Source organism: Canis lupus, chromosome 6 (assembly GCF_003254725.2).
Source record: "Canis lupus dingo isolate Sandy chromosome 6, ASM325472v2, whole genome shotgun sequence".
In the NCBI taxonomy this organism is placed as follows: domain Eukaryota; kingdom Metazoa; phylum Chordata; class Mammalia; order Carnivora; family Canidae; genus Canis; species Canis lupus.
This window is the reverse complement of record NC_064248.1, coordinates 21,777,566-21,796,802: the sequence shown is the minus strand read 5'-3', so window position 1 is coordinate 21,796,802 and position 19,237 is coordinate 21,777,566. Positions and strand designations below refer to the sequence as shown.

Here is a 19,237-nt window from a genome sequence, read left to right as displayed (position 1 = left end):
CTTTTAAAAAAATCTCGCATTAGTGTGGTAGATTTGTTACAGTTGATGATCTATAAATTTATCCACCACTGCGGTATCATGTGGAAGAGTTTAACAGCTCTCAAAGTCTCTCCTGTCCTGGGCTCCAGGGTGCGTTAGTAGGTTAAGCATCTGACTCGATTTTGGCTCGGGTAATGATCTCTGGGTTGTGAGATCAAGCCCTGTGTCATCTCTGCTTGAGATTCTTTCTCTCCTCCCTCTGTTTCCTGTGCCCACTCCCTCTGCCGGCCCTTTCTCTCTCTTAAATAAATAAATAAATAAATAAATAAATAAATAAATAAATAAATCTAAAAAGAAGAAGAAGAAGAAGAAGAATTCTCTCCTGTCCTCTTTGCAATTTATTTGCTGAAGAAATTATTTGGTTATCTCATGTTCTACATTGCTGTGTATTAAAAAATTATTTTACTCACTGCCTCCTTGGGATGTTATTTAACACATGCCTCTGTCACTTGTATTTTCTGTAAATTGGTAGTTGAATTAAAATGCTTGAACTGATTCAGGTTTGATTCTTTTAGAAGGAGTACCTATGAGGTGACAGAGGTACCTCATGGTACTTTCATCAGTAGGCAGGTCGAGTCTTTTTGTGCTGCTAGCAGCCACTTATTGTTACCCAGATCCATTGTATCACTAGAGATAGTCTTGAGCTTTCCAGGCCTGTTTTCATTCAATGGCAATGTTCTTTAGAAAGATTCTGAGCCGGTTCCTACAATGTGGTACCTGTCCTCCAGGAAACCACAGTTTAGAGTTTGTAAAAGTAGATTCGAACAGCAATAACAAAAATTAGTCTTTTAAAGATTTTATTTATTTATTCATGACGGACACAGAGACGGGCAGAGACATAGGCAGGGAGAAGCAGGCTCCCTGTAGGGAGCCCGATGTGGGGCTCGATTCCAGGACCCCAGGATCATGACCTGAGCCAAAGGCAGATGCTCAACTGCTGAACCACCTAGATATCCCCCAAATGAATTTTATTTTGTATAACGTCTCTGACTGCCCATTCTCCCAAGTGGTATGATCCCCAGATCGTGAAACCATATCATAGCTGCCTTTAACTCACTGGAATTCAAATGCATGTATGTGTGGATTTGGTTGCAAACTATGAGAGTTACAAAGTAGGCATTGCAGATTTGCTCTCCGTTGGCATTGGTCCTGGGTGAGGTGGGGGCACAGGTCTGCCATTATTGCTCACTCTGTTTTTCTACGCAACCCTTCTTGTTATGCACATCTCTCTGAGTGTGAGTCTGGTGTTTAAATATATGTGCTCCTTATGCATTCTGGACCTAAACCCAAGCCGACTATGTCATGTGCTGCCCCATCTAAGAAACCACATTCTGTTTCAAAACCAGCACAAGACCCAACAGCTTAAGTAATCTTCAGGGGCGGGGAAGGGGGAGTGTAATTTTGAGCATTTGTGATCTTTTGAACCTGAGTTCAAAACCTTTAGAAGTTTAGCTGATTTGTGGGATGCAGCAGCACCATACCCGAGTTTGGCTTCAGTAAAGGGCAAGATGTGGAAGCTGAAGCCATTGTTCATTTTGCTCTAAAACCTTCCCTTGTTGCGAAGTCCAGGTTTAATGACCTTTTCCCCCCTCTTTCCCTCTCTTCCTCCTCTCCTCTCCCCTTCTTCCCTCCCTCCCTCCTCCCCTTGTTTTCTCATTGGCAGTCTGCTGTTTCGTTGTGCACAAGCGGTGCCATGAATTTGTCACCTTCTCCTGCCCAGGCGCTGACAAGGGCCCAGCCTCTGATGTAAGTAACTGACACTGAGCACCTCTCTCTGCCCACTGTCACTGTGTCCTTTTGGATAAATAAGAGTGCACTTAGACCAAAAAAAAAAAAAAAAAAAAAAAGATGGAGTGTTTTAATTCCAAGACAGAGAGTGGTCCCTATGGTCACGGAGACATTTTTCATTTTAATGGAAAGGACAAAACAAAACATTTGGGGAATGGGATATTATGGTACAGGAAACCAGCTAGTTCCTCTACTATGGTTTTGCTGAATGTCTTCATCTTTATGGCTGGAGCACGGAGAGTGGTGGTGAGATGCTAAATTGCTCCTGCTATTCTAAAAAGGTAGTTAGGATGGTACCTTACGATGCACCTTGTAGCTCTTTGTCAGGGAATTCTTGACACCAGGGCTGAAGAATTAGGAGGGCAATGAGTTTATCCTGCTTCCATGCATCTCAAAGCCTGGCTCCTATTGTTGAGGCAGGGGATCCTTCTGGGTGAAACAGGCAAATAAGTTTTCTTTTCATTATTATGAACTTATTTTAATATGGATTGGAAGAATGTATCTAATAGTGGTTTTGAATTTATGGCGGGGATAGAAAATTTCCTACCCAAGTTAGGGAATTTAGGTTAAACAAAAGATAAGTTGATTTAAGGAAACTATTAAGTGAATGACCTCATGGGCTCCGTGAGGATATGGCAAAAGCCTTGGTTTAATTTTGTCCAAAGCTTGGGGTACATTTGATCACCTGCCCAACAGCCATTCCTGTTGAAAGCCCTCTCTTCTTTCTGGCAGAGGCTGCTTCACATGCTAAAAGCCGTATATGCCTGATGCTTGCATCCCAGGCTCCCCTGTAGTTAGTGACTGATCATGTGGCTCACTCTTGCTCAGTGGGATCTTGGGGAAATCTGGAGAGAGCTTCCAGGAAAGAAGCTTATCTTTCTGAGAAGAGCAGACATCCCTTCTTGTTTCCTGTTGGGTATTTTTGTGTGAGGATGCAATGCCTGGGGTCATGGCAGCACTTTTGGATTAATGAGGGAGATGTACTTAAAGTCCCAAGTATGGCAGAGTGGGAGAGTTGAAGGAACCTCGGTCATTGATGATGTTGGTGATCAACAGCTCAGCCTGCTGAGCTGACTGTGAGTTCTCTATGCCCAGACCGCATATGTGAGATAAGAATTTCCACATGGTAAAATCTCATCATTTGGGGTATTCCTTTCCATGTAGTTGAAACTGCCCTGGTAGGACTTTCCACCATGCACACTCCTCCCTTGTCCCAGTGATGAAATGCAGTCCATGTACCCTGTGTGCCACTGTCACCCCTAGTTCTTTTATTTTGTTCCGGCTTTGGTTCACTTTCCTGGAATCTTCCCCATTGGCACTGTCTTCATGACTGGCCCTGACCTTACCCACTTAGACCTGACAGCTGACAGCTTGCCAGAAGTGAGTGGTGACTGCATTCGTGGACTATCATTGGCCTTCTGTAAGTGATCATCTGCCATTTCGCTGCAAATCAGGGGTGTAACAGTCACCACAGCAACGTGAATGCTCTAGAGCTCGTCCGGCAGTTCCTTTGCTTGGAAACTGGTACATGGGTTGAAGAACTCCAAGTAGCATAGATCAGTGAAAGCCCTTCCAGACTCATCTGCAGAGATGAAGATGGGACTGTTCATCATGTCCTCTCTGAGATCACTCTTCCTGGCCCTTTCAGTGCAATTCCTTTTCTCATCCCCAGGAAAGTAGAGAGGGAAGTTTTGGGGGGCACCCTGGCTCCAGTATGGAGCTCTGACTGTTACTGCAGCCCGAGGCTTGAGTCTCATTCAGGAGCCAAGAGGAGGGTGTTTCCTCTATCTTGTCTGTATTCCTTGGCTTTTTCTGTTGCCTGAGACAGAAACTCCACTCAAACTGGTTTACTTCTTTATTTATTTTTTAAAAGATTTTATTTATTTATTCATGAGAGACAAAGAGAGAGAGAGAGAGAGAGAGAGGCAGAGGGAGAAGCAGGCTCCATGCAGGGAGCCTGATGTGGGACTCGATCCCGGGACTCCAGGATCATGCCCTGGGCCAAAGGCAGGTGCTAAACCACTGAGCCACCCAGGGATCCCCTTCAAACTGGTTTATATGAAAAGGGAAATTTTGGTCCGTGAAGCAGAGACCGGCTTTGGACACAGTGAATCAAAGTGCTGAACTGGGGTCCTTTGTTCCTTCGTTGGCTAGACTTCCTGTCTTGGGTTCAGTTTTAGGAAAGTTTGCTTTGCTTCTAGGGGAGCATGATGGCTGAGATACTTATAGTTTTCTGTTCTTATCAATGCTGAAGTTCCAGTGACGAGAGTTGGCATCTCATCACACCGTGGTTTACATCTGGCCAGAAGGATGCTTGTACTGTTTGGCCAGGTCTGGTTAGGTGCCTCCTCCTGGCGAGGAAGCCCCGTGTGGCTACCCGGTGATTTAAGAATTGAGGGGGCGTGGTCCCTCAGAGAACTAGAGAAGCAGTATTATGTACTGGTTAAAAACCATAGACTACAGATGGAGCCAGCATTCCTAGGCTCAGATATATGTGTGACCTGGGGCAAAGCAAAGGACTTAAATCTCTTTGTGCCTGAGATTCCTCAGCTGGAAAATGGGTAAAATCATAGTTCCCATCTTATAACCTTGTTAGGAATGGCCAGTGTACCGATATCTGTAAAGGTGTCTGGTACACAGCAAGAGCTATGTATGTGAAGATGATGATGGCGGTGATAATGAATAACAGTGAATATATGCTGGGCAGGCAGCAAGGACAGGTGGCGTGGCTACTATGTAAGATTTAACATGCCCTTTGCCTGCTACTTGGCAGTCCTTCTTAGGAACTGTGTAGGCTCCATAAATTGTAGGAGACCCTTGTCTGCATGAATGGAGCAGTGCAGCCATTCATTGCTTTGGGTGTGGGGAGGGCAGGCAGTGCTCCCTGCAGCCAGCATGCACAGGATTTAGCAGCCAACTTGGAATGATTCTATCTCTGGACGCAGTTCCAAGAAGGTCAGTTGGCACCAAGGATGATGAATTGGTCCAGACTCCTCAGCTGGCTTGACTCAGTTCATTGACCTTTTCCTGTCCATGGCTGGAGACATGATTAAAGATCTGGTCACACCTGCTCACCAGCCTGGCTAGGCTCTCTTTTGGCTGCCTGTGAGACTCATCCAGTCATGAAGGGATGCCCTCCTCCTGTGTGACCTTGGAGGAACTGGTGTGAGCAAGCTCATGGAGCAGACAAGCACAGTCTCCATCTATGCAAAGGGAATATGCTAGACTTCATCCTCTACCCCTCTGCTATTTTAAGCCCAGTGTGAGTCAGGGAATATTCTGGATATTAGTAGAACTTGGTATAATTTATGTTCTTCTACAGATCGGTCCACATTATAGGATATCAGGCTACCTGAGGAAATGTTATGAACCAGGCTCTATCCCAGTGACTTCAGTTACTGACCCAGCCATTTAGTGCAAATGGGAGTAGACAATATATATAGGCATCGGCCAATGGAATCTCAAAACATGGCAGAGTTCCTGGGTGTTAACTTCTGGTCATCTGCAGGCATGGTCTTGGTCTTACCTGGTTGGAAACTCTCAATTCTGCTGTCTCTCAGACCTTGTAGAGAGACCATAAGACCATGCTTGCTGCCATAAGCATTACACCTGACATTCTAGTTACCCAGCACTTAGAATACTAACCACATACACAGCCTCCTGAGAGATTTTCTCAGAACAAGAAAAGAGGACTTGTCTCTTGGGGCCAGAATTAGGGTGAGTCAAGCAAGGTACTTGCCCTGGGCACAAAATTTCAGAGATTCTCGCCTGTGTCTCTGGATATGTGGTGGCAGGATGATCTAGGATGGCTTCCCTCCCATGACTGGCAGTGAGCGGCTCGTCAGCCTGGGCTGCTTGGTTCTCCTCCACATACCCTGCCATCCTCTAGCTGGCTAGCTCTGGCTTATTCACATGGTGGTTTCAGGGTTCCAAGAAGCGCAAGAGAGCATGCCCCAACACATATCATGTATGATAATGTCCCACTGGATAAAGTGTTCTCATGACCAAGCCCAGATTCAAGTGGGAAAGAAATAGACTGAACCGTTTTTGGGGGTGGTAGGGGGAAGCATCTCTGCTCAGTCTACTGTGATCCTGTTGACCTGAGTGGCCACCGCAGAACAGAATTCCTGGGGACCATCACACTGGATTTCACAAAAGATTCACAGTGTGGTTCAGAGAGTCATAGACAACCTCATAAGGGAACACAGCTCATTATTTCCCTGCCTTATGTTCCTGTATGATGTAGCCATCTCCAGCTACAGATAGGAAGCTAGACAATTAATTTATTGATCATGTCTAAAGACAGTGGTTATTAGGACTGTGGCCTCTACAGTCAGACATATCTGCGGTCAGGTCCTGACTCTGCAATTTAGTCATTAGGGGCACTGCGGGTGTATCATCTTCCTTCTCTGTGTCTCACTTTCTTTCTTTGTAAATTAGGATATTAGTACCAACCACATAAGATTGTTGTAATAATTTTTTTTTAAATCCTTAAAATGAAAACAACAACATTAACAGCAAATGGATTAAAAAGCCATTGTGTGAAAGGGCTTAGCACAGTGCCTGCCACACAGTAAGCCCTTGATACAAGTAGCTAAGGGCCTTTGATTGCTCAGTGTATCCCCTAAGCTTGAATGTACTGATAATTCTCTACAGTCCTCCACCCTAAGCGTGCCCTTATGAGATAATTACTGTCTCCGTTTCCATGCCTTGACACCAAACTTCAGAGTGTGGGGCGCAATGCTGAAAAAAGATCCTGGACTTTGGAGCCAGAAAACCTTGGTGTCAGATTCCATTGCTCTCATTTACTTACTGCTGCAGTGATCTTGGGAAAATAATTTAAGTTCTCCGATCCTTAGTTCATATCTTTAAAATGGGGGAAAATAATACCTAAATCATAGTTCTCTTTTTTTGGGGGTAAATATTCAATGAGAGACTGTTTGAGTCACATCCAGAATAGTGTCTGGCACACACAAAAAAAGGCACTCAGCAAATGGCTTCTGAATTATTATTAATACCTGGATGAATCTCTCCTGCTCAAGAAGGGATACAGATTACCTTGTGACCTGCCAAGGAATAATAGCCAATGATAATAGCTAATTTTGTTGAGCAAGGGCTCTGTGCCAGGCTGTACAGAAGTTACAAAAGGATTCTTGAGCTGGTTTGTCTGAAGACACTTTCTTTAACATTTTATGGTTTTAGCAATGATTTCTTATCGTTTATAATGAAGATGCAGAATAAAACCCATTTTATGCCCTCTGTCCTCCTGATTACATCACTGGGTCAGGGCAGTTAAAAATGATGCACACTAATGTTTTATTTTATTCTATTTTGAAAAAGATTTTATTTATTTATTTTAGAGAGAGAAAGAGACCACAAGCAGGAGGAATGGCAGGGGCAGAGGGAGAAGCAGACTCCCTGCTGAGCAGAGAGACCCACACAGGGTTGGATCCCAGAACCCTGAGATCATGACCTGAGCTGAAGGCCGACGTTTAACCAACTGAGCCACCCAGACACCCTATATTTTATTTTTTAATTTGAAGAAAGATTTATTCTTTTGGAATCTCTACACACAACGTCGGGCTTAAGCTCATGACCCCTGAGATCAAGATCACATGCTCTACTGACTGAGCCAGCCAGATGCCCTTCCTTTTGTGTTTTTAAACCCAGTCTTACTTTATGAAGAAATATATTAAAAATGATAAATCATGAGCTAAATGTTAAAGATTTAATAAAAGGAAAATAGAAGATTTAAAAAGAATGTATATATTAAAAAGAACACGTATATTATATATATATAATGTATGAATATGCATAAAAATGTGTTTGAAAATCTGGTTGAAATGGATGATTTTCTAGGAAATTCTAACTTGCCAATTTTGTCTCAAGAAGCAATTGGAAACCAGAATAGGCGAGTAACCAAAAAAGAAATGAGAACGTTGCCCAAGAAACTTTACTTCTCCCAAAATTATAGGCTTCGTGGGTAAATGGTCTTAAGAGGGATGAAGGATTTCTGTGCATTTTAAACCATATCAGATTACAGAGAAAAAGGAGTTTCACAATTTTTTTTAAATTGAAAGTGAGAGAAATCCAACTCAAATTAGCAATGGGAAAGCAGATTGGCTTATGGGAAGGACACTGGGAATGGAATAAGCTTCAGGGACAAGGACCACAGACGCTGGAACTGAGACCATGATACTTGCAAGGTGCATTCTTATTATCAGCTGTATCAATTAGCTTTGCTGTGTAACAGAGCGTCCCAAAATTCAGTAGCTTGAGGCAGCAATCATATGTTTTTTTCTCATTTATTATTTTCTCTGGGCTACTTGGGTGATTCTTCTGATCTGAGTCTATGTAACTGATCTTTGCTGGGCTCTGTCAAGTGTCTTGGTCAGCCAGTGACTCAGCTGGTGCTGGATCATCTAGGATAGCCTCACTAACATGACCACCAGTTGGCAGCCTGATGGCTTGGGCCCCCTCCCCTTTTAAAAAAGATTTTATTTATTTATTTATTCATAAGAGACAGAGAGAGAGACACAGAGAGAGACAGAGAGAGAGAGAGAGGCAGAGACACAGGCAGAGGGAGAAGCAGGCTTCATGCAGGGAGCCTGATGTGGGACTCGATTCCAGGTCTCCAGGATCAGGCCCTGGGGCCCTTTGTTTCTCTTCTACATGGTCTCTTTTCCCCCAGTAGGCTAGCTTTGGCACATCCACATACTGGCCTTGGGTTCCAGGCACAGCAAGAGAGGGAAACCCCCAAAGCATAGGTGTTTTTCAAGCCTTTATTTGATTATGGCTAAAGACCAGATTCAGAGGTGGAGAAATAGACCTCATCTCTTGATAGCAGGAGCTCCAAAGTCATACTAGAAGGATGCATTTGGGGATATAGGAGTTTGTGGCCATTTGGCATTCTGGCACACTGACCCTCCTCAGCTGTGCCAGCTGTCTTATCTGCCTTTCTGAGTCTACTCATCAGAGACTGACCCATAAGTACTGCGTCACATGGGGTTCCTTTTACCCCCTGACTTCTGGTTGGTTGGGACCAGCCAGAAGGGCCAGTAGGAGATTGGAAGGTGAAGAAAGAGTGGGTTGGGTATTTATCATGGGGTCATCTTGGCTCTACCCTTTGACCAAGGGTTGCCGCTCCTCTAAAGACAGTGTTCTCTACCCAGTTCTCTTCTTGGGTTCCAGGAGCTGCTCCTTGCCCTGTCCCTTTGCTCTTATTAGCCTCTGGTTACTGTACTATCCCCTATGACTTCCCAGCACTATGTCTTCATCTTTACAAGTCCTCTTATGAAACCTCCCTTAAACTCTCTTAAATTGAGTATGTCATCTGTTTCCTTCTTAGGACCCTAACTGGTTTGTCCTTGCCTCACTTGCTTCTACTGTAGACAGGACACATCTATAAATATATCTATCAACTTGGTGATAGTTGATCTCATGGGAAGATGGAAATCCTAGGGGGAGAAGTGGGCTTTCCTTCTGCATTCAGAATCAGGGAAGGGTTCTGATTGGTTGGTCCTTTGTTGTTGGGAGAATGAACTCTTATAGTTTATCCAGCCTGGTTCATGTGACATCCCTGTAGCTCAGAGAGCAGTGTCTGTTATAAGAAGGGGAGGTGGGAAACTTTGATGGGCTGGTAAAATCAATAGCTACCACCCCTTATTATTATAAGACAGCTTGATCACAATTACCAGCATCATCTAATGAAGTTGACATAAAAAAATAAACTACATGTTGCATGTCAACTATACTTAAATTTATAAAAGGTAGACTATAGCAAGTGATGAGTCTAGATTAACAATGCTAAATAAGATATTTATTTAATATTATCTATTTCTTGTTATAGACATACTGGCTCAAGTAGATTTTTTTTTTAATATGAAAGAAACAGTCTAAAAACTAAAATAACAAAGTTTTGGTCAATATAACAAAATATAGGAACAAAGATAAAAATAAGCCGCAGGGACTCATGAATTCTGGAAAGTATAAATGAAGATGGTAATGGTAAGAAGTGATGGCAGATAATATCAGTTATCTAACAAATGTAAATAGATTGGAATTCTCTACTAAAAGTTGAAGACTCTCAGATTGGATAAACAATGTACAATTCTAGGCAGTGTGTAGGATGAACTTCAAATATAGGTTAAAAATAAAATGGGCAAAGATATGCTGCAAAAACACACATAAATGTAAAACATGGTCTTAGTAATACTATCAAAAGAAATAGGACTCAAGCAAAAAGCATAAGCAGGGGGAAGAAGAAAAACGTACTCTAATATATTACTGGTGAGTATGTAAGTCCGTATAATCCTTCTCGAGAGAAAATTATCAATATGTATCAAAAGCCTTAATGACTTTTTTGACATCATAATTACTAAACCTAATCTTTTTTTGACCTAAGAGTTACAATTCTAGAAATTTTTGCTGAGGAATTATTTAAGGATATGCAAATATGCTTAGCTAAAGTGATATTCATTGCATTGGTATTCATACCAACAAAAATTTCGAAACTACCTAAATGACTGCCAGTTAGGGTTTATGTAAGTAAAACATATCCATACTTGGGTGCTGCACAATTATCAAAATGTCACTATCTGGGTAGGCTGCTAAAACCTGGAAATGTTCTATGTCTTGATTGGGATGGTGCCTATACAGGTGTACACATTTTTCAAAATTCCTGAAGCTCTATGCTTAAAATCTATACCTTATTATATGCAAATTATACTTCAATAAAAAAGCCACAGTAATTAAAATGTTATTAATATGGAAACAGAGTCATTAGATATTAGTGAAAAAAGCAGACAACGAAGCACTGAGTATGGTATGATAGATCAGAAAACATAAAAATACACACACGTGTAAAAACAAAAGGCCACATTTTTAAAACATATTTTCATGGCTACTTGTCAGTTCTGCTCACTTTCTTTTCCCAGACTGTTGCCTGCAGAGCTCTAGAGATCACTTTGGGGTATTCTTTAACTGGTTTCTCCATTCTTGCTTGATTTTGGTGCCCCATTACCTCCAGCATGGACTCAGGCTTTCCACTTAATTCAGTTGAAATCAAATGCGAGTGATGGCTTGAGTGTAACTGTAAGCAATTGCAGTTGCTCCTGGATGTGCTTAATCCTACGGTCTTCCACCAGCTGGGAGCTAGCTTAGATGACCCTGGTAAGATTCTGGTCGCTGATGAGCCTTGGCCAGCTCACCTCTGGCCCCAGAGGAGGAGGGAACCTAGCTCTGCCAGTCTGAGGCCCTGCCCATTTCCTGCCTCCACACTGGTGGCAGGAGAGAAGGCTTACCTCCTTCTGTGACATTGACTGGTCTTCTTGGCTCAGATAAGGCAACACAACTATGTACTTCTCAGAGCCTGGGTTGTTCAGTTTCCCATAACACCAACTGGGGATACCCCACAGTTCAGCTCTGAAGATGCTCCAAGCCCATCTGGCTCCTACAGGACATGAAACAGCAGTTCGGGTCGAGTATCCCTCTTGGCATCATGGGAAGATCTCACCATCACCTGGACCAAAGAAGACCCATCTGTATCTCTCAAGGATAAATAACCTCAGGTGTAATTCAGTCTAAACAGGACAGGCAGGCCATCTGTCTGTCTGTTTGATCTATTGCCTCTCTAAATCTGAAAGTGTATCATTCTGCTGAAGATACATTCTATTTACGTTATGTAACATTGCAGTCTCTAACTTCTGCATTCACACCAGAAGGGCTCAGTAATCAGGGTGTCTGTTACCAAATACCAAAAGAATGCCTTACGGGGGCGGGGAGGGGGGCTTGGAGGTACTCTGAGGGTTGGCCTGTTTAGCTTCGAGGCTAGGCTTGTCATTAAACATCCAAAGAAATGTTGTATAGGTTTTTTAAATACAGTTTCAGAGGACAGAATCAGAACTAGGGACCATCTATTTGGGATAAAGAAAAGCAGCCCAAACAAACCAATGGGTTGCTGTATAAGGATATTAACTCCCTGTCTCAGGTGAGCAAAGATCAGTTGCCATGGATGCTGTAGGGGTGATAATTGTGCTAGATGTGGGTTTCTACCACATGGGTGGCTCTTTTGCTGGTGTTGTTTGGTCGCATGTAAAGGAATCAGCCTTTGGTTAACTCAAGTTAGAAAGGAATTTATTGAAAAAGATATGATGTACTTTAGAGAATTGGAAGAAAATCTGAACAATCAGACTAGCTATATCTGATTTTGGTTCTTGTGTTGCTTTGGTTTTAAAGTCAAATTCTGGAAGAAGAGAGATTATTTGGTCAAGGTCAAGTTACCTAAGTAGCCCCTGGTTGAGGCTTCACAGTGTTCCCTCCAAGAGTGAACATAGTGTGGTTGGGATGGCTTTCAGAGGAAAAATGAGGCACTGCTACCTACCAGGAAAAAAAAAAAAAAGAGCAGAGAGTTTTGGCAGATCAAAAAAAAATACACTGCCACTATAATCTCTAAACCCTGCTTTGCAGATTGCAGATAGGTTGAATGCTTAAAGATTATTTGAGGAGCCTACTGAAACTAGACTTCACCTGAAAAAATACAAGAGCCTGGAAATAGGTATTTTAAAGACTTTCAGGTAATTCTGATGGGTAGCTGAGTTTGGAAACCAGTGCAAGGCATATTGCATGGTGGCTCTGAAACTCGAGTGGCTGTGTTTGAATGCCACATCTGCCACTAACTGGCTGGATCATTCTGGGCTAGTGACCAGGCCTCTGCCTCAGTTTCCTCATCTGTAAAAAGAGGATAAAGTAACACCTTGCTCACGGATTCAAGTGAAGAGCAAATGAGTGAATCCACGGTATAAGGGCTTCCTACCACTCCTGCCACATAATAGGTGTTAATATTCTTACCACTAAAGGTCCTTTCAAGTCTTAAAGAGTGAGCTTCAAAAGTGCAGGCTGGTTTTTGGCATGACATGCATCCGTCTTGCTTGTCACAAAATGGAAATACACAGACACCTTGCATGGGCTGGCTGGAGGGAGAGTCTAATAAAATGCTGGTGGTGTGATAAAATGCACTTCTTTCCATGTCCGTGGAGTGAATGCCCCACGATCCCTCCGCTCCTATTGGCCGTGTGCCTGCTGTGGCTAGCGCAGTGCAGAAGCAGCGCGTAAAGGTCAGAAAGAATTGCTTCTCAATAGCCCATTGTGTCTTACTGTCATAAAGACACAGCACTTCATGCTGTGGAGGAAGAAGCAAATCCATGATGCGTGGCGTCCTGAGAACAGAAACCAACTGTTTCTCCTGTGCAGAAAGGGCAGGGCTGCCGTGATTTGAATGAGGTGCAGATGTCCTGTCTTATGAATTATTTTGGCTTCTCCTAGTTGGGGGCGGACCAGCCTCAGAGCCTGATAAAGGCGGTTGCCCAGAGATTTAGCCTGTGGAGCCTGCGGACTTGGGAGAAGTAGAGAAATCAAAAGGCAGATGACCCTAGAGAGAGGCAGCCTGCAGGGATGTGAAAGGCACAGGTCCCCAGAGTCAGAAGACCTCATTTCTAGTCTTCCTTCTGCCTTGAATTTTTTGTATTCCCAGTGGCTCCCCCTACCTCCAGTGGCCTGGAATTCTAGGATTTTTAAATGCAGTGTTTTTATTTTTATTTTTCAGTTTATTATTATTATTATTTTTAGTAATTTCTATACCCAGCATGGGGCTTGAACTCATGACCCTGGGATCAAGAGTTGCATGCTATTCTGACCTAGCCAGGCAGGGCCTCCTAAATACAGTAGTTTTAAAATACAGTGATATCCAGGAGCCAGCATTCTTAGATATAATTGTGTTTTAAGCACTTTACATATAATAACTCTCTGTTCTTCATCACACTCTAGGGATACCTTTGCTATCATCCCCATTTTACAGATGAGGAAACTGGAGTGCTGAGAGACTAAGTGACTTGCCCAAGGTCACACAACTAGTGAGTGGTAGAGCCAGGATTCAGACCCAGGCAGTCTGGCCCCCAGGACCATGTTCTTACTCAGTACTTCAAACTGCCTTATAACCTTCATAGCTCAGCTCTGTCCACCTGGACAAGTCCTCTTCTTCGAGAACTGCCTTTCCAAATATGCAGCCCCCAGAGCTCTGTGACCCCACAGCCTCTGCCCCGTTTGGTCCATCTGCATGTGGACATGTGTCCCAAGCTGGACTGATCAGATTCTCTCTTTAGGAATTTAGAATTTGGAATTAAAGGTGCTGGTTTTTGTCTGTGGGGGTCACATGGTTTTTGAAAACTGTTTATTGTACATGGAGAGTGTCAATCTTGATGAATTCCCACACAGCAGACATTTCTCTGTAACCAGAAGCCCTTCTGGATTCCCTTCTACTTCTCACACCTCTGACCCCTTCCATCAGACTAGCTACCCAGGTCAGCAGTTGTTTGCTGACTTTTTTTTCCCCATTGAACTCTTTATTGCTATTTCATTTCATTATATTTCAGAAAGAATACTTAACCTAAGATCTACCCTCTTAGCACACTCAAAAAAATTGATTGATTGATTGATTGAAAGCAGAGTGGGGGGAGGGGCAGAGGGAGAGGGAGAGAAGCCCAAGCAGTCTGCACTGAGCACAGAACCTGAGGTGGGGCTTGATCTCATGACCCTGAGATCATGACCTGAGCTGAAATCAAGAGTTGGACACTCAACCCACTGAACCACCCAGGTGCCCCCCTTCTTAACATGCTTTTGAGTACACAATACAGTACTGTTAACTACAAGCACAATATTGTGCAGATCCCTAGAGCTTATTCATGTTGTTTAACTGAAACTTGATGCCGATTGATTAGTGACTCTTCCTTTCCCCCTCTCTCTAGCATCTGACAAACACCATCCCAATCTTTGGTTCTAGGAGTTTGACTGTTTTAGATGTCTCATCTAAGTGGAATTATGCAATATTTGTCTTGCTGTGTCTGGCTTAGTTCACTTGACATGATGTCCTTACAGTTCACCTCTGCCCCATATTGTAATATTTCCTTCTTTTTGAAAGCCTGAATAATATTCCAATACCACATTTTCTTTATTCAATCATCTGTTGAAGGACATTTAGGTTGCTTCCACATCTTTGCTATTGTGAATGATGTTGTAGTGAACATAGGGTACCTGTTTTGAGATCCTGACTTCATTTCTTTTGGATAAATACCCAGAAGTGGAGTTGCTGGATCATATGGTGGCTCCATCTTTTATGTTTTGAGCTCCTCCAAACGGCCTAAGGACCCGAGTAGACATTTCTCCAAAGAAGACCTGCAAATGGCCAAGAGGTACATGAAAAAAAAATGCTCAACATCACTCATGGTCAGGAAATGTGAATCAAACCCACAATGAGATACTATCTCACACTTATTAGGATCCTTATTATCAAAACAAACCCAAAAGATGGCAAGTATTGGAGGACATGGAGAAATAGGAACCCTTGAATGCTGTTGGTGGAATGCAAAATGGTGCAGCCATTGTGGAAAACAGTGTGCCTTCTTTTGGTGTCTATGCAAATAGAATTATACAGCAGACCCCTCTCTTTCCTTTTTCCTCTGCTTTCCTCAGTGTTTTGTTTGTGGCCACATGACTTTGGAAGGATGCATTCCATTCCATTTATCCAGGATTTCCAACTTCAAAGCCAGTGAGGGGTCTGGCAGATAAGTAAAGTCAAGTGTGTGATAACAGGGAGTGTCCATCTGGTGTGTGAGCACCCCATCTAAAAGGAGAAGCTGCTACTCCGTGCACTTTTTTGAAAAAAATTCTTGCTTTTTAAAAGACCAAGGTCCAGATTTTTTCATTTTTCTTTTTTTTTTTTAAGATTTCATTTATTTATTCATGAGCGACACAGAGAGAGAGAGGCAGAGACACAGGTAGAGGGAGAAGCAGGCTCCATGCAGAAGCCCGACATGGGACTTGATTCCAGGACTCCAGTGACTTCAGAACTTCAGGCCCTGGGCCGAAGGCAGGCGCTAAACCACTGAGCCACCAGATTTTTTCATTTTTCAAGAGAAGTCTGAATCTCCTAAATTTAGATGTTGACAAATAACCTGAGATTATAGCCGTGGTGTATTTTAAGCATATTTTTGGACTGGGTTCATTCTGTGTACCACCAGGTTAAAACCTCTACATTTGTAGGTGGGAACTGTCTGTGAAAGTTCTCTCACCCCCTTCTTATAAAGGGAGAAGAGAAAAATGTGGGTTTAATCAAATGAGCCTTCTTTGGGGAGTAGAGAGGGCACAGCAGTCCAAAGCAGAGAGCCACAAAAGTAGGCAGAGGTCCCTTGACCAGGGCGGCTGGGTGGAGCTTTCAGTTGGGTAGAGCACACCACTTGCTGGAAGTTTGGACTCAGCCCTGGTAGGGAAGCAGCTGCACTGCCCTCTGCTGTTCGAGCACTCTCCAAGACCAGTGGATCGGCCTGTGTGTCTGGCAGCCACTTGTCTCTCCTGAAGGCTTTGAGAGGGGGTCATTCATCATTCTGCATAATTATCAGGTGCTTCTGCAGTCAGGGACTACACAGACTCTTTCAAGGGCTCACTTTGGCTTCCTGTGTTTGGTTTGCTACCCTCATCATCGGGCCTTGCTATTCTAAATCTTTTGAATTGGGAGAGCCAGGCCAGTTCAGGTCTCACCATTTCCAGATATTCAAAAACATTTGAAGAGTTTCTGGCATTTACTTGGCACCTTTCCCTGACTTCTGGGCTGAAATGGATTCTCCTATTTTTAAACTTTTTTTGTGTGCGTGTGGCATTTTTAGTGGTAGTTGGGGAGTGAGGACAGAGTGAAACGTTCAAGCTCAGGTTTGTGGTCTTGCATGTTAAGAGTGTGGACTCTGGGGCACCTGGATGGTTAAGCAGCTGACTCTTGCTTTGAGCTTAGGTCATGATCTCAGGGTCCTGGGTTTGAGCCCCTCATGAGGCTCTGTGCTCAGCGTGGTGTCTGCTTGAGATTCTCTCTCCCTCTCCCTCTGTCCCTCCTGCTCAAGCTCTTTCTATCTCTCAAATAAATAATAATAATAATAATAATAATAATAATAATAATAATAATAATAAAGGAGTGTGGATTCCAGAGCTGGACTGCCTGGGTTCAAAGCTAAGTTTTGTGACTCTGGCTAAGTGCCTTACTCTCGCAGTGCCCCTTTCTACATTTTCAAGATGAGGATGGGTAATGTGCCTACTTCATGTTGTATGAAAGCAAGTTGTAAGTATTAAATAAGGTAATGTATGCAAAAAGCTTAACACAGCGCCTGGCATATTATGTAAGTGCTTGACTCAGAATCTTGGACTTGACTTGGCTTATAATCCTGGCTTTCCGGTCCAGGCTCTGCTCCTTAATTCTGCACCTCAGTCCTTCCTCATGCAACTTTCTCTCTTGGCTCTTCTTCACCCTTCAACTGTGATTTTCCAGAATCCTGCTGAACCATGCTTCATTCTTGGGGCCTCATCTTTTTTTAAAAGTTTTTTTAAATTTATTCATTTGAGACAGAGAGAGAGAGCGAGAGCGAGAGTGAGAGAGAGTGCATGAGCAAGGGGGAGAGGCAGAGGCAGAGGGAGAGGGAGAAATAGGCTCCCTGCTGAGCCAGGAGCCCAACGTGGGGCTCAATTCCAGGACCTGGAGATCATGACCTGAGCTGAAAGCAGATGCTTAACCACCTGAGCCACCCAGGCGCTCCTCATGGGGCCTCCTATGTGTTCCTAGACTTGTCCTACCCTCCTGTTCTCTCCATTGTCAGTTCCTGTTGTACCTCCTGGCTAGTATTTATAGCTAACATTTATATAATGCCTATCATATGCCGTGCTGTTCTAAGTGATTTATATGCACGAACTCATTGAAACCTCACCCCATGAGAAAGATCCTCTTTTTATGCCCATCCTACAGAAGAGTTAGCTGACTTGCCAAGTCACATGACCAATAAGAAGCTGAGTCTGAGTTTGAACGTGGTCTGGCTCCCAAGCCTGCTCTTACCCACCACGATACTCTGCCACCCACTCCTCTCCATCCCCAGAGACAGGACCTCAGCCCAGGCTTCATTCATCCTCTCTGTAGCAGTAGCTTCTTGTTCTGATTCCCTGATTCCTCTCTGTCTCACCAGACAGTCACAACCACATTGCAGTGGAGTCATCTTTCCAACAACTAGATGTGATCATGTCATCATCCTTGCTGGAAACATGTTGGTAGCTTCCAGCTCACTCTTGGGGCAAAGCCGATACTGCGACGTGGCTGTTAAGCTGGGATGTCACACATCTTCCTTTCCCATGCTTGCCCATAGACAGATCTGGTGGTTCTGTTGCACTGGTGGCACAAACGCTTTGGTTTTGTATTCCTGTCATTCTCATGGAGTCCCCTTTGGAAGAGAAACCATAGGGTCACTACTGAGTAGGCCCTGCATGCTGTGGCCCTGTCGTCCCTCCAGGCCTCCCTGACCACACCCTTCCTCGCCCCTGAGCTTCCTCCTTAGCAGCCTCTGGCCCTCCCTGCTCCCCTACACTAGGTGGTTGCACTTGCTGCTCCATGTGCTGGCCACTGCCTCCCCCTGCTTCCCCTGAGTTGAGTGAGGCTCCAGCCTGGTTGCATATCTGAATCATCTTTGGAGCTATAAAACCCAACGCTGGTTCTTGGGCCCATCCCAGACAAATAAATCAGAATCTATGATTGATTCAAAACCTCCCAATTGACTTTAATGTGCATCCAGGGTTAAGAACCTTCCTTGTTCTCCAGACCATCACCTCCTCCCTGAGACCTCCATGACCAGGTTAGTTCCTCCGGTTTTTTACTCTTAGAGCACCACATACCTCTCTTTGCTGTCACACGTCACAGGGTGATCTTACATTGGCTTATGTGGTGACCAAAAGCTCAGATTCTGCATCCAAATCACTAGCTGTGTGACCATGGGCCAGTGACTTAATGTCTCTCTCCTCAGTAAAATGGAGATTATATATATATATATATATATTAAAGACTTTATTTATTCATGAGAGACACAGAGAGAGAGACAGAGACATAGGCAGAGGGAGAAGCAGGCTTCCTGTAGGGAGCCTGATGCAGAACTTGATCCTGGGAACCCAGGACCACGACCTGAGCCAAAGGCAGACACTCAACCACTGAGCCACCCAGGTGCCCCAATAATAATAGATATCTTGCCCAATCAGTGAGGGTCAAATGTGCTAATTATATGTAAAGTTCTTAGAACAGTGCCTGGCATATGTTAGCTGCTACTCATACTGATACTGTTGACCCTTGAACGACATGGTTTGAACTGCATGAATACTTACATACACAGGGATTTTTTTTTTTTTTTTTGGTGGTGATTCAGTACCATAAATGTATTTTCTCTTCCTTGTGATTTTTTAAAATAACCTTTTCTTTTCCATAGCTTACTTTATTGTTAAGAATGCAGTATAGACTATAGAATACAACGCATATACAAAGTACATGTCAATCAGCTGTTTATGT

At 43.6% G+C, this 19,237-nt stretch overlaps 1 protein-coding gene across 2 annotated transcripts in view; it reads left to right on the top strand.

The window, feature by feature from the left end:
• The window catches only part of PRKCB (protein kinase C beta), a 325,066-nt gene that overhangs the window by 133,068 nt on the left and 172,761 nt on the right, over positions 1-19,237 (top strand). For both annotated transcript variants that reach the window (XM_025416163.3, XM_025416162.3), the window contains exon 3: positions 1,703-1,785. In XM_025416163.3, coding sequence (XP_025271948.1) covers positions 1,703-1,785 — 83 coding nt within the window. The remainder of the gene's footprint in view (positions 1-1,702; positions 1,786-19,237) is intronic.